This window comes from Chiloscyllium plagiosum, chromosome 24, assembly GCF_004010195.1.
Source record: "Chiloscyllium plagiosum isolate BGI_BamShark_2017 chromosome 24, ASM401019v2, whole genome shotgun sequence".
Lineage (NCBI taxonomy): Eukaryota > Metazoa > Chordata > Chondrichthyes > Orectolobiformes > Hemiscylliidae > Chiloscyllium > Chiloscyllium plagiosum.
The window spans coordinates 14,914,115-14,928,601 of NC_057733.1; the positions used below are offsets into that span (position 1 = coordinate 14,914,115).

The 14,487-nt window shown below is 39.7% G+C and overlaps 1 protein-coding gene across 1 annotated transcript in view; it reads left to right on the plus strand.

The window, feature by feature from the left end:
- The window catches only part of LOC122562034 (dynein axonemal heavy chain 9-like), a 508,505-nt gene that overhangs the window by 262,374 nt on the left and 231,644 nt on the right, over positions 1-14,487 (plus strand). The window contains exons 47-48 of the mRNA XM_043714478.1: positions 7,137-7,298; positions 13,390-13,623. Of these exons, the coding sequence (XP_043570413.1) occupies positions 7,137-7,298; positions 13,390-13,623 (396 nt within the window). The remainder of the gene's footprint in view (positions 1-7,136; positions 7,299-13,389; positions 13,624-14,487) is intronic.

A 14,487-nucleotide genomic window follows, 5' to 3' on the forward strand; every position in this document is an offset into this window, starting at 1 on the left:
CAATATTAACTTCACAATTGATTTGCCAATTGCTATTAATGAGGAAGTTAAGAAATGTTTTTATAATAGAAAATCAGTATTATATTGACTATTGATGTTAAGAAATTAGAATTAAAAAGAGGATTGTTTGAGTTACTTCAATCTAATAATATTTGTACAACATAATATAGCCTGGATGTGCTCAGCAGACTAAGTTAGTGCCTGAGAAATAGATGAGACTTTTCTAATAAAGAATTAAATAAACATGACAATTTCTCACACTAAGCTTCTCCAAATGAGACATAGGTCAACTACTAAAGTGGCCATGAACTAGGGGTAAGCTTGACTAGAGTGGTGCTGGAAAAGCACAGCAGGTCAGGCAGCATCCGAGGAGCAGGAAAATCGACCTTTCGAGCAAAAGCCCTTCATCAGGAATGGGGTAAGCTTGTCCTAGCTCAATTCATACAACATCCTACAACCCACAGAAAGGGAAGATCTACTTCTAAGCCAAGAGACACGGTCACATTTGAAAGGTTTCCACAGCTGAAAGTGCACAATTACATCCATTTCTCTCAAAACAAAGTGTAAATTGAAATCTGAAGCCCATATCAACCATTCCAATGGTTTGGTGATCTTAAATGGACTCAGCCTGAACTGAATCTTAGCAGTTCATTAGTAATGGGCTGAATAGTAAATCCTGTGCACAAAAAAAAATTGGAAGCTCAGTAATGACTGTCAATTTATGATGAGTTGATGCAATATTAATGCTCTATCATTAGATACCATCATCAGTTTTCATCTAAAGACAGTTAAGAGCAAACCCCATTAACTGAATCATGTGTCATTCCACTTTTGGAGATGACAAGTCCAGTTTTTTGTACTATAAGCAGAACGCACATCTAAATCTATTCCTTAGTTGTAGATTCCAACATATTGGCATTTAGAAACAATCCATTATGAAAGCAATGTTAATTTTCATCCTTGACATACTTTCTCTGAGAGTTGTTGACATCAATTTTTTTTGCCTTCTAAGTATCTTTTTGAGTTCCCTGCCTGTCTGACCAACCTCACCACCGTCTTCTCCACAGGGCACAGGGGTAGCAACAAAATCCACGCCAGGGGCTTGAACCCAGTGCTGCTGGCACCAACCTGATCCTCACCAATTAAGTGGACTGACAAAGAATCAGAGTTGCTGTAGCAACATATGTTTATATATTGCTACAGTTTGCAGCACTCTGATGGTCAAGGTTCCAATTATCCTTCTTCATGTGGCTGACCAAGAATCTTTCCCATTCTTACTGCCAGCTGTTGGTGTATGTTAGAAGGATTCACAGGTTGGTAATGAATCTGTCTAGCCACATAATGAATACTACTTCCTTGGTAAACATAGAAATACCTACAGTGTTGAATCAGCTCCTTCAGCCCACTGAGTTCTCAGTGACCCTCCAGAGAGCATTACACCAAACCCACTACCTCCCCTATCCCTGTAACCCTGAATTTCTCATGGCTAACCCACCTAGCCTGCACATATCTGGACACTATGGGCAATTTAGCATGGCCAATCCACCTAATCTACACATCTTCGGACTGTGGGAGGAAGCTCATGCAGACACGGGGAGAACATGGAAATGCCACACAGTCAGTTGTCCAAGGATGGAATCAAACCCTGGCATTGAGAGTCAGCTGTGCTAACCACTGAGCCACCATGCCCCCCACAACGCATCCTGGACTGGAGCTTGAACTTGAAGTGGTGTTTAACCTTTTGACTACGAGATAAGAATACCACCACTGTCCTTACTAAGAATATTCAAAATAAACTTTTCTAGGAAGACACTTTGGATTGTTTTACTCAAATCACTGCTAACTTCAAAGACCTAATAATAACATTCTGTAAATAAGGGTTGGCAAACTTAAATTTTGTTTTTATTAACAAAGGATTCACAGAACAAATATTGTCGAGGGGATTATGCTACTGGATTTTTGAATCTATGGACTTGCATCTAATTTTCAAAAGAGCTGAAGTCTGCACCAGGCATAGCAGAAGTTAAATTTAGAAAATGGATAATATTATTCATTACAGATGTAAAAATTCTTACATTTTTTATTCTGTCTCAGAAAGCAAAAACTAACTGAGTGCAGGCAAAGTTAATTCTCTTCAGAAAAAGAGAATCAAAGCTATTCTCCTAGTTGAATCTCACCGCATTTGTGAGTGGGGCCATTGACAATCACATACTTCCAGAGTTTTTCAGAAACATTATTGTGTCCCAGAGTTTGTCAGTGGTTTATGTCATTGCTTACTAAAGAAAAACTTGATTAAGCCTGGGATCTCTGGTGTGTGTAGTTCTACGTACATGCCTGTAAGGTTGACACCCTGGAGTGCTAGATTTCAATTCATTAATCCAGAAATAATCACCAAACTTTAGCAATCCAGTGTTTTTTTTTCTTTTTTATTCTTTTTTATTCTTTTTAACATAGACTCAGCTAATTGCTACAATGATTGAGTACACTTGAGGGAAATGGGTCTGGGTAGGTTACTCTTCGGGGGGTTGATGTGGACTTGTTGGGCCGAAGGGCCTGTTTCCACACTGTAGGGAACCTAATCTAACCTAATCTAAATGTATTAAGAAGCTGATAATTGAGGAATCCCATGGCCAGAGATGGCACAAAATGGTGGCCTTTGGATTTTTAGTGAGCATAAATATAGCAGAGAAGACATTTAGCTGCAGTATCAAAATTAGCTTGTTTGGTTCAATTATTAGAGTGAGATCATGAGTTAGGACAGTGGCAGTTTTGAGAACATAGTTTTGGGTGCATTGGTCAGAGGGAAATGGGTCTGGGTAGGTTACTCTTCGGAGGGTTGATGTGGACTTGTTGGGCCGAAGGGCCTGTTTCCACACTGTAGGGAACCTAATCTAACCTAATCTAAACTGATTAAGAAGCTGATAATTGAGGAATCCCATGGACAGAGATGGCACAAAATGGTGGCCTTTGGATTTTTAGTGAGCATAAATATAGCAGAGAAGACATTTAGCTGCAGTATCAAAATTAGCTTGCTTGGTTCAGTTATTAAAGTGAGATCATGAGTTAGGACAGTGGCAGTTTTGAGAAGATAAATCCAAGGTAACAGGGTCTAGGCAGAACAAGGAATCTTACAAATTAATATACAGGCAGTTCTGTACAAACCACACCTGCAGATGTGTGTAAGAGGCCATCTGATAAGAGAAACCCGGGAGCAGACAACCCAGTTTAAGCAGAATTAAAAGAAAAGTATGATTCCCTAGTAACAGAGACAAATGATAAGGCAAAAGGGGAATAAGATTATATCTTGTAGAACCTTAGGAGTTCAGACAAATTCATTGAGCTGTGAAAGTGATTAAATTCAGTCTTATTAATGGAATAGATGTTGTCTTATTAAGTAGAAGAGTTAGTGTAGAAATATTTAGAGTAGGGCCAGTAAGTTTCATCTTAAAAGACAGCATGTAACTAGAATGAGTTATAATTGTACCTGCCAGGTAGAGGAGCAGTGTCTACATGACTGCTCAGGGTCTGATGGGACAGAAGCTACACAGAACTTGTTGGCTAGAGTTCTAGCATTAAGTGTAACCATATAATTTTATATATAACTTTATATTAGAACTGATATTATGAATTTTACAGCAATTAGTAGGAATTAGCATCGTTTTGTATCTCCTATGTTTAGGATAGTAGGAAATGTGAGGTGAGCATCAGACTTTGTTAAGGATAGCAATGAATAACAGAATTCCAATAGTCCTTAGAGACAAACAAGTCTTGGAAATGGCTGAGAAAGTGTATTACCATTAATATTTGAATGTAAATTAATGGGGTATGATGTAAGATGCCAAGGCCTGATGGTAACAATGTCTGGTAAACATCTTGAGGTCTTGGAGGAGAAAGTGAGGTCTGCAGATGCTGGAGATCAGAGCTGGAAATGTGTTGCTGGAAAAGCGCAGCAGGTCAGGCAGCATCCAGGGAACAGGAGAATCGACGTTTCGGGCATAAGCCTGAAGAAGGGCTTATGCCCGAAACGTCGATTCTCCTGTTCCCTGGATGCTGCCTGACCTGCTGCGCTTTTCCAGCAACACATTTCCAGATCTTGAGGTCTTGGGGAACCTAGAGCTATCCATAGGGGTGTTCACCATTGATTGAATGTTTTACAGGATTGGATGTATAGATTAGGGGGATAGAATAATGACATCAATGCTGCATGTAATTATTATAATGTGAAATGTATAAAAACACTGTATTCATACTGTACTGACCCTCTGAAGAGCATACTGCCCAGATCCACCCCTATCCCTGTATTTCCCATGGCTAATGCACCTAGCCTACATATCCCTGGACACTATGGGCAATTTAACATGGCCAATCCATCTAACCTGCACATCTTTGGACTGCGGAAGGAAATTGGAGCAACCGGAGGAAACCCCCACAAACTTGCGAAGAATGACTCCGCACAGACAGTTGCCTGTGGCTGGAATTGAACCTGAGGCCCTGGTGCTGTGAGGCAGCAGTGCTAACCACTAAGTCATTGGCATATTCAGCTGGCGAAGCTAGAGTGTCATTGACCTCATATCTGATCTGATCTGAGCTGGTCTAAGAGGCTAACTTGGTCCCATATGAAAGCCAGATTTCGAACAGTCTTTGTCCTCTCCCATGCTGAGTGGTAAAAGAGCTCTGAATAAAGATTCATTGTGCTGCTAAAAATGGAACTCAAGCCTTTTCTTTGGCATCTCTCCCCAACACTGATATATAGACAAAAAAGTCTTGATATCTGACATTGAGTATCAGATTTTCGCCAGGTTTTCCCAATTCCATGAATTTTTAAAAATGGTTGGTGGGATCTGGATTTCCATTTCTTCAGTTCAGGCAGATCCAACAGGACATAATTCAGCAAGGGGAAAATCTGAACTCAGTATAACCATTTGTGATTAGCATTGAGTTCTGAAATCCTAGAACACCAGATTATAGTCCATCAGATTTACATGAAATCACAAGCTTTCAGAGCACAGCCCCTTCATCAGGTCAAGTCTTTGCCCTGAAAGGTTGTGATTTCAAATAAACCTGTTGGACTATAACCTGGTGTCATGAGATTTCTGATTTTGTCCACCCAAGTCCAACACCAGCAGCTCCACAATCACAGTGTTGAGTTCTGACAGAATCTACTTTGGCTGTTCTGAGAGTTTTAACCTACAGTGTGGGAGTTGCAAATTGATGGCATGGATGTCAGTACTCTTGAGTCTATCAGATTTGCTAATGTGTGATGATCTAGAATTTTGTTTTAATTACCTGCCCTTAAACTTGGGATTAAAATATATTAAACTATCAGTCTGAGTTATATGAAAAATAATAAACAGCCAAACAGCTATGATTAAGAGGCCATTTGGTGTCAGTTAGAAAATCATACTTACCTTGTTATTTTCCAGTTGAGTGATTTGTCACTGTTTCACAAGGGGTGTTGTTCTGTCATCCCATGCAAATGTTTGGCTGAACTAAAAGAGCTAAAATAACTCAGTAAGGCATTCTAAATTCTGCCTTATTTGATTGATAGTTTAAAGTGGTTATTACAGCGTTAATTACCTCTGAGAAGTCTGCTGAGTAGAATTGCGGATGTTCTAAGAGGTTGACCAGTTGAGGAGATTTACAAGCTTAGAATAGATTTCATTAAGGGGAGATATTTCACGAACAAGGGTGCATGAATGAAAGTTATTTTTTTTCTCATCTCCTGCTGGCACCTGAAGTTTGCCCATTTTGGGGAGTGCCTTGGAGGTGGTATGAAGAGTATGAGGGGGCATTGGGCTGGATGGAGTCATGAGTGGCATGGAGAAGCTATGAGGAGACATGGGTTGTGTGAAGAGCGAGGAAGGGATGAGTTGTGATGGCTTGTGGGCCTAACAGTTTCCAAGATAAATGAGGACCCACAGCACTAAGGTAGGTCTTTGAACCATCCTGCTAAGGTGATCCTTGACCTCTGTGATAACCTGTGATTGGTTTCACAACCTGGCAAGCCCAAATATATTCTATCTCACCTCGCCAGCCAAAAACAAAGTCATGTGGGGATGTCTCTTGTCTGCTGAGTCAGGAGATTTCCCAACTTGAGTTACCCGCCTCACTAGCGAAAACCTAGCCCTGATTACAAGTTGTAGCATCACACAGTGCAGTTGGTTTTGATATAGTACGATAGTTCCGTTCCATGCAATCTTGCGTTATAAGAAAATCATTCAACAGCCACGCTATTTAAAATAATGGAGCCGGAATTCCATTATAGCCACTACAGGTAAGGAAAGTTCGTGTTCTACAAATAATGGTCTAAATTCTTCAATCACATTAAAGTCGATTTGCTTTGAAGAAACACACATTATAGCAAAACCAACTGTAGAGGGAAGTGCTTTTCAAATTTCAACTTGAATTCATTTCCACTTATTAGCTTGGTCTCTGAAATGAGCTAACAATATTATAGGTAATGTCATAATCAATTTAACCTTATTGTTCAATTTATGCAATAATTTGTATGTGTGTTGAACTGACTTTAGGTCCTCTGAATATATTCATGTGCCAATTATGTGGTCGAGCTCACGCTAACCTAAACAAAGTTAATGACAACATTGCTGTTTACTCACATCATTTATAAATATTTGTTGAGAAAAGACAACATACCTATTTGTGTTTTGAAAGGATATATTATTTGTAAGCCAATTATTTGATGCAGAATATACTTAAAACAAAAGCTCAGCTGCAGGTAAATTTCAAGTTAGCCAGAGAATTTCTTCCTATCTATGTAAAGCTACAGTTCAGAAACCCGTTCTGCCCAAGGGAATTGAACACAGCCAGTCCTGTCCTTCAATTAATCTACACCTTTTCCAAGTAGAACACAATATGCTATTGTATCATTTTGTGATTTGTTCAGATAATATATTTTACTTTGCTGATCCCAAATAATGGAAAATAATGTTTGCATCAATATAAAAATGAATGAGTGGTGACAGTCTTTAAAGCTGTGCAGTATTAATTCCAGACTAATTATTACAATTGGATAAATGACAGTGGAAACAACAACCTATCCCTTGTGAGTAGAATCACAGACCATATCCTGTCTGTTGTACACAGCTATGATATAACTTGCTGCTGTTTTCTCTCAGGTCGCTTTGTGTTTCTCACCTGTCGGTAACAAGCTGCGTATCCGTGGTCGGAAGTTCCCTGCTGTCGTGAACTGCACTGCAATAGATTGGTTCCATGAATGGCCCCGAGAGGCTTTGGAGTCTGTCAGCCTGCGTTTCTTACAAGAGACTGACAATGTCGATGTAAGATAATAATGAGCTGTTACAAAGTTAGTGAAGACCGCAGGGGTGTTTTGTATGCTTAGTGCTGAAATGTTGGGCTTTTTCTCACGAGCCATACAACAGCTCTCCAGCAGCAAGCCAAGTCACTATGAATGGAAATTTGTCATTTGTTATTGACATGCATGGAGCAACATAGATCAGATTGACCAATTAATCTGGCAATATATTATACTGGCAATATATTATTCTTCCAGTCTCCTGCCTGTCTGCAATATATTATACTGAACCATTAATGAAATGTTCATCATGCTCTATTTGCCATCTCAGCAGGTTGCTCAATGAAGCACTGTGATAAGATTAAAATCAGATTTACTTATAGATAAAATCAAGGAGATTAGAAAAAAGATAGGCATTACACAGTGCAACACAATGTCTATCATATACAAACACAGTGTCAGTGATTCTTGCAACATCCCAATGAAAGTTCACGGAAACAGGTTCTTCTGAATCTCCTGCTGTCCTACATATACATTTGTGTAACTAGTATCCTGAATCCAGTTAGAGAGTCATAGAGTTATACAGCATGGAAACAGACCCATCTGTCCAACTCACCCACACTGACCAGAAATCTGAGCTAAGCTAATACCATTTGCCAGCATTTGACCCATACCCCTCTAAACCTTTCCTATTCATGTACTCATCCAGATGCTTTTTAAATGCTGCAATCATACCCACCTCCGCCACTTCCGCTGGCAGCTCGTTCCATGCAAGCACCACCCACTGTGTGAAAAAGTTGCCCCTCTGGTCACTTTTAAATCTTCTCCCTCTCACCTTGTTTTGGACACCACTTCCCTGGGAAAATAACCTTGCCTATCCATGCCCCTCATGGTTTTATAAACCTCTATAAGGTCATGCTTCAGTCTCCAATTCTCCAGAGAAAAATGCCGCAGCCTATTCAGCCTCTCCCTGTAACTTTAACCCTCCAATCTCTGCAACATTCTTTCTAATCTTTTCTGAATCCTTGCAAGTTTAAGAACGTCTTCCTATAGCAGGGAGACCAGTTCCTGGATATTTTGTTTTGCTGCAAAGATATTGCTTGAATTTCAATCAGTAGGAAAAAAAAATAATGATTCAAACACTTGCCCAACAATGGGAGAGTAGCCTGAGGATAGTGCTGGCACCTTCCTAGCTGGGTAGGTTATTGAAATACATTAATGGGGTAAATTACATTCTTAGTTAACTGGTGCCAATCAGCATAAACATAAACCTCTCCATGGATGATCCCCAGGATATAAGCAATTATTCGTAGTTTGGGCAGCCCAACAGCGATACAAAATATCAAAAGTACATTTGTGTCAAGTCTTCACAGTGCTTTGTAAATTATTAGTGAGATTGCATTTACAATAGTATGTACAGTTCTGACTGCAGCAGTGCATAAAGAATATTGCAGTTCTTGAAGGGATAATAAATGCAGGCTACAGGATTATTGAGGGGATGGTTGGTTTGAATTCAGCATAGCTATTACACTAAAGAAAAGGTATGTTCTCTGTCAAAAAGAGAAGGTTGAAAGGTGATATAATTACGTATGCATTGGAATTTTAAACAGACTAAAGAACATGGACTAACTCTTTTACCTTGTTCAGAACTGTAGAATCTGTGCTTGACAGGGGTTAAACTGGAAGCTAATCCAAGAAGACAGTATTTCACTGAGTGGTCAATCAATGGAATAGAGGAGATGGTGGTAGCAGTTCTGATCCATTCAAATATAAATCCGGTTTCTTTCAGAAAGTAATTAGATCGAATGCATTAGTTGTTTAAGAGATGACATGAAACATGCTTGAGAGGAATGCATTCCTTGGAATATGGGAGCTGGGTAGTCCATCTAGCCCCTCGAGACTGCTCTATCATTCTAGATCATGGATGGCCATTTACTTCAACACCACATTCCCGTGTTATCCCCATTTCCCTTGACGTTATTGGTGATTAAACATTTATCAATCTCCGTCTTGAATTTCCTTAATGATCATCCTCTGCAGTGGAGAATTAAAAAATGAAGAGGTTTTTTCTGCATGTCAGTCCTTAATGGAGTCAGTCCTTTTGTTCTGAGACACTCTAACTCTCTTTTTAAGAATTTTCTGAGTTTCTATGAGAGAAGTTCTCATTCTTTTAAACTTCAGAGAATACAGTTCCAGTTTCTTGAAACTCACTTACAGGGCAGTCCTGCCAGTTTGGCAAATCTCCCCTGCACCCCCATTAGGTCAAGCATGTCTTCACTTCAGGAGGTGGATCAGACTGCACACAGTACTCCAGGTGCAGTTTCATAGTTTTCTACATAAATGAAGCAACACTTCTTTTCTCCTGTACTCACATACTCTTGTACAGGCTGATATACCTTTTATATTCCACATTGTTTGCCGTACTTGTGCTGTACTTTTCAGTGACTTGTGAACAAAGTCATCTGTGTCCTTTTGGACATCAAGACTTTCCAATCTCTCACCATTTACAAAATACTCTACTCCTTCATTCCTTCTACCAGAGTGGATGACCTCTCACTTATTCACTTTATATTTCACGTACCATGACCTTACCCACTCACTCAGCCTGCCTAAATCTCCTTGAAGCCTCTTTGCATTTTCCTCATAATTCACCTTCTCTCCAAATTTTGCATCGTCTCTGAACTTGGAAATATCACAATTAGCCGCCACATCCAAGTGTTTGAAATTGATTATGAATAGCTGACACTAAGATGCCCTTTCTAATCCCAACTTTCTGCACACAGCCAATAGCCCTGCAGCTTACAGCACTTAAGGCACAGATCCAGGTACTTTTTTGAAAGAGTTTAGGGTCTCTGCTTCCACCACTAACTCAGGCAGAGAATTCCAGACATCCACCACCCTCTGTGCAGAAAAGGTTTTCCTTATGTTCCCTCTAATCCTTCTGCCATTTAGATCGAATCTATGACCCCTGGTATTTTGATCTCTCTGCCAAGGGCAACTGGTTCCTCCTGTCTACTCTATCTCTACCCCTCACAATTTTGAATATCTCAATCATTGTCACGCCCAGCCTTCTCTGTTCCAAGGAAAACAACCCCAAACTTGCCAATCTGGCCAACAGATCTGTAGTTCTTTTTCTCCCCCTCCTTTCTTAAGCAGTAAGGTTACATTTGCAACTTCCCAATCTCTAAGTACTGTTGCAGTATTAATAGAATTTTGAAAGATAGTCACCAGTGCATCCAATATCACTGTAACCATCTCTTTCAGCTTTCTACAGTGAAGGTCGTCAGGTTCTGGTGATTTGTCAACTTTAAGTCTCATTAATTTCTCCAATGCTCTTTTATTACTCATACTAATTTCTTTCTGTTCCATAGTCTCACGAGACCCTTAGATCTTAATTATTTAAGGGAGACTTCTTGTATCTCCTCTGTGAAGACAAATACAAAGAATGTATTAGCTTCCCTGCAACTTCTCTATTCCCTCCTATAAATTCTGCTGTTTCTGCCTGTACTGGGCCCACATTTTGGCTGCTAATATTTTCCTTTTTACATATTTACATAAGCTTGTCTTATCATTTTTATATTTCACATTCATATTCTATTCTCTCTTGATCAATTTCTTGGTAATCCTTTGTTGAATTCTAACATTTTCTCAAACCTCAGAGTTACCACTTTTTTTTGGCAGTCTTTTTTATAAGTCACCTCCCTTGATCCAATATGATACTTAGTTTGTCTCATTAACTGTGGGCGCTTTTACTGTTCCTGTTGGATATGTTTACCTGTTTGGCTTTAGACATAACTTTAGAGCTGTGATTCCCAAGGCTATCCTGCTGGGGGCTTTTGTTTGGATCTGTTGTACACTAACTGTTTGAGGTTGATTGGTAATACTAGTCAACAACTCCATTACTGCGTTACATGACTGAGGTGACCATGAGGATGTGGACTGCAAACTAGATGGATTCTAGTCATTTTTTACATAGCACTTCATAGCATGTAGCAAACAGCAGACTGCTCACATGCAATTACATTATGTATTTGGCAGGCAGAACAAATGGAGAAAGACTGCAGGAAGATACGTCACAGAGGGATTTGGCAGTTCTTGTGCATTAATCTCAAAAACACTGTCTTACAAGTTCAGCAGGTAGTAGGGAAGGCAAATGGTCTTTATTTCAAGGGGAATGGAGTATAAAAGTAGGAAGGTCATGCTAAAATGATACAAGGCACTTGTCAGACCACAGCTGGAATTCTGTGAACAGTTTTGGCTCCTTATCTAAAGAGAGATATATTCGCACTGGAGGCAGTCCATGGAAGTTACAAAACCAGACGTTGCTGGAAAATATCAACAGGTCTGGCAGCATCTGTGAAGAGAAATCAAAGTTAACGTTTTGGGTCATGTGGCACTTCATCAGAACTGATGGTAGCTAGAAAACTGTCAGTTTATATGCAGAAGAGAGGTTTTGGGAAGGGATGGAGGGGTGAGGATTAAATGATAGGTAGGGATACAGCCCTGAAGAGAGAGAAGAATAGTTGAACAGACAAAGGAGTCGATAATGATCTGGCTGGGAGGGTGAGTAACTGTTTATGGAGACTGTTAGTGGCTCATAATGGGTATTGTATAATGGCAAGGAATGTGATAACAAGGCATGGTGTGAGTGATAGGGCTAGGACATGGTTAAGGTCCTAAAATTACTGAACTTCATATTGAGTCTAGAGGTCTGCAGGGTCCCCAAGCAGAAAATGAGATGCTGTTCTATCAGCATGTGCTGAGCTTCGCTGGAGCATTGCAGCAAACCTGTGACAGAGTTGTTGGCCAGGGAACATGGTGGTGTATTGAAGTGACAAGCAACTGGCAGCTCAGAATCTTTTTTTATGGGCAGAACGTAGATATTCTGCAAAGCAGTCACCAGGTTAGGCTGAGACTGTTTGTGGAGGATTGTCAAACGTGAAAAGGTTGAGTAGATCGGGCCTGTACTCATTGGAAGATTGAAGAATGAGGAGTGACCTTATTAAATCTCACAGAAGTTTTCGGTGACTTGTCAGAGTAGACATGGATAGATTGCTTCCCTTTGTGGTCAAGTCTAAGACCAAAAGGTATAATCTTAGAGTAGGGAGTTACACATTTAAGACAGGGAGGAGATGGAGTTACTGTGGAATTCTGTGGAGCAAAGAAAATTTAATTGACATTTCAAAGGCTCAGATAGCTGGAACCACACTTTAATGTGGATTAGTTCTGCTAAACCAATAAAACAGACATAAGCACTCTGCCCACTCGATTTTACCAGTTTAATTAATATTAGTGAACTTATATTAATTAATCACATTGCGTTTTACGGTATTTAAATGCATTCACATCCTTATCCTAAACCTGAAACTCATGGTTATTTTTTACCATAACGTAACATATCTGAAATTAAATGTTAACAATTATAAACAAAATGCCATTTTGATTATTTGCCAAGGCATACAAGGCTATGGGCTCAATGCTGGGAAATGGAATGAGAATAGTCAGGTGGATGTTTTTGATCAGTGCAGACTTGGGAGGCAGAAGGGGCTTTTTCTGTGCTGTCGACCTGTATCAAGCTGTGGTTTCTGAGGATATGCTTGTAACATGGCTAATTCTTTGAAGAAAAATTGGTCCTCTTTGAATTAATTTGCCATTAACTGCAATAGATTAAATGGTTAAAAGCAAATATTGCTAATATTGTGGACGTCCTATTTGCTTGTCCTCCAGTGCATCACATTCTTTAGTCAGTTGTACGAAATATATTGGATCAATACAATCAATTGGAATTTCAGTACTTTGAAACATAAAACAGGACAGTCATTCCAATTATTGACAATTAAAACATATTGTTCTTGATGAAATCATGATGTCTCAACCACCTTCAGTGTTGTTTGGAAATAATGCTGTCCTGCAATTTAAAAAAAAAATATTTTGATAGAACTGGATTACTTCTGTGAGATTCATGGTTGTAAATGGATTACAGTTGCATTAGTAAATGCCAATCAATTCATAGTTCCTATTCTTTGATAATATTTTCATGGACTGTGCGAATATATGACTTTCTGTCAATGGAAAACATTATAAGACGAGTTTCTCTCACAATTTATCTTCCTCAGCCTGCAATAAAAGATTCTGTCAGCAAGTTTATGGCATATGTCCACATTACTGTCAATGAGATATCCAAGTCCTACTTAGCAAATGAGCGGCGTTACAATTATACTACACCCAAGTCCTTCCTTGAACAGATCAAGCTATATCAGAATTTGCTGGCTAAGAAGAGCAAAGAACTTACAGCCAAGATGGAGCGTTTGGAGAATGGACTGGAGAAGCTGAACAGTACATCAGCACAGGTAAAGTACAATCTCAACATGTGTTACCATGGAGGTTTTCTCCTTGAAGTTAATATGAGGTTGGCTGTTCCTAATGTTGCAGTCTTCATGTGTTAAGTTACATACGTCTGAAGAATGCATAAGTTAAAACGCTATGCCATTTTTATCCTGAAATGCACTTAGGAACTTATTGATGTGCATGTGTAAGAGGCTGGGATGTGAGGTCTTTTTTTTAACTAATAGTTGAACACCCTTACTGAAGTCAATATGGATCACATCTACTGCTCTGCCCTCATCAATTATCTTTGTTACTTCTTCAAAAGACTCACTCAAGTTTGTGAGACATGATTTCCCATGCACAAAGCCATGTTGACTATCCTTAATCAGTCCTTGCCTTTCCAAATACATGTACATCCTGTCTCTCAGGATTCCCTCCAACAACTTGCCCAACTCCGAGGTCAGACTCACCGGTCTGTAGTTCCCTGGCTTGTCCTTACCACCCTTCTTAAACAGTGGCACCACGTTTGCCACCCTCCAGTCTTCCGCCACCTCACCTGTGACTATCGATGATACAAGTATCTCAGCAAGAGGCCCAGCAATCACTTCTCTAGCTTCCCACAGAGTTCTCGGGTACACCTGATCAGGTCCTGGGGATTTATCCACCTTTAGCCATTTCAAGACATCCAGCACTTCCTCCTCTGTAATCTGGACATTTTGCAAGATGTCAACCTCTATTTCCCTATAGTCTATATCTTCCATATCCTTTTCCACAGTAAATTCTGATGCAAAATATTCATTTAGCATCTCCCCCATTTTCTGTCGCTCCACACAAAGGCCGCCTTGCTGATCTTTGAGGGGCCCTATTCTCTCCCTAGTTATCCTTTT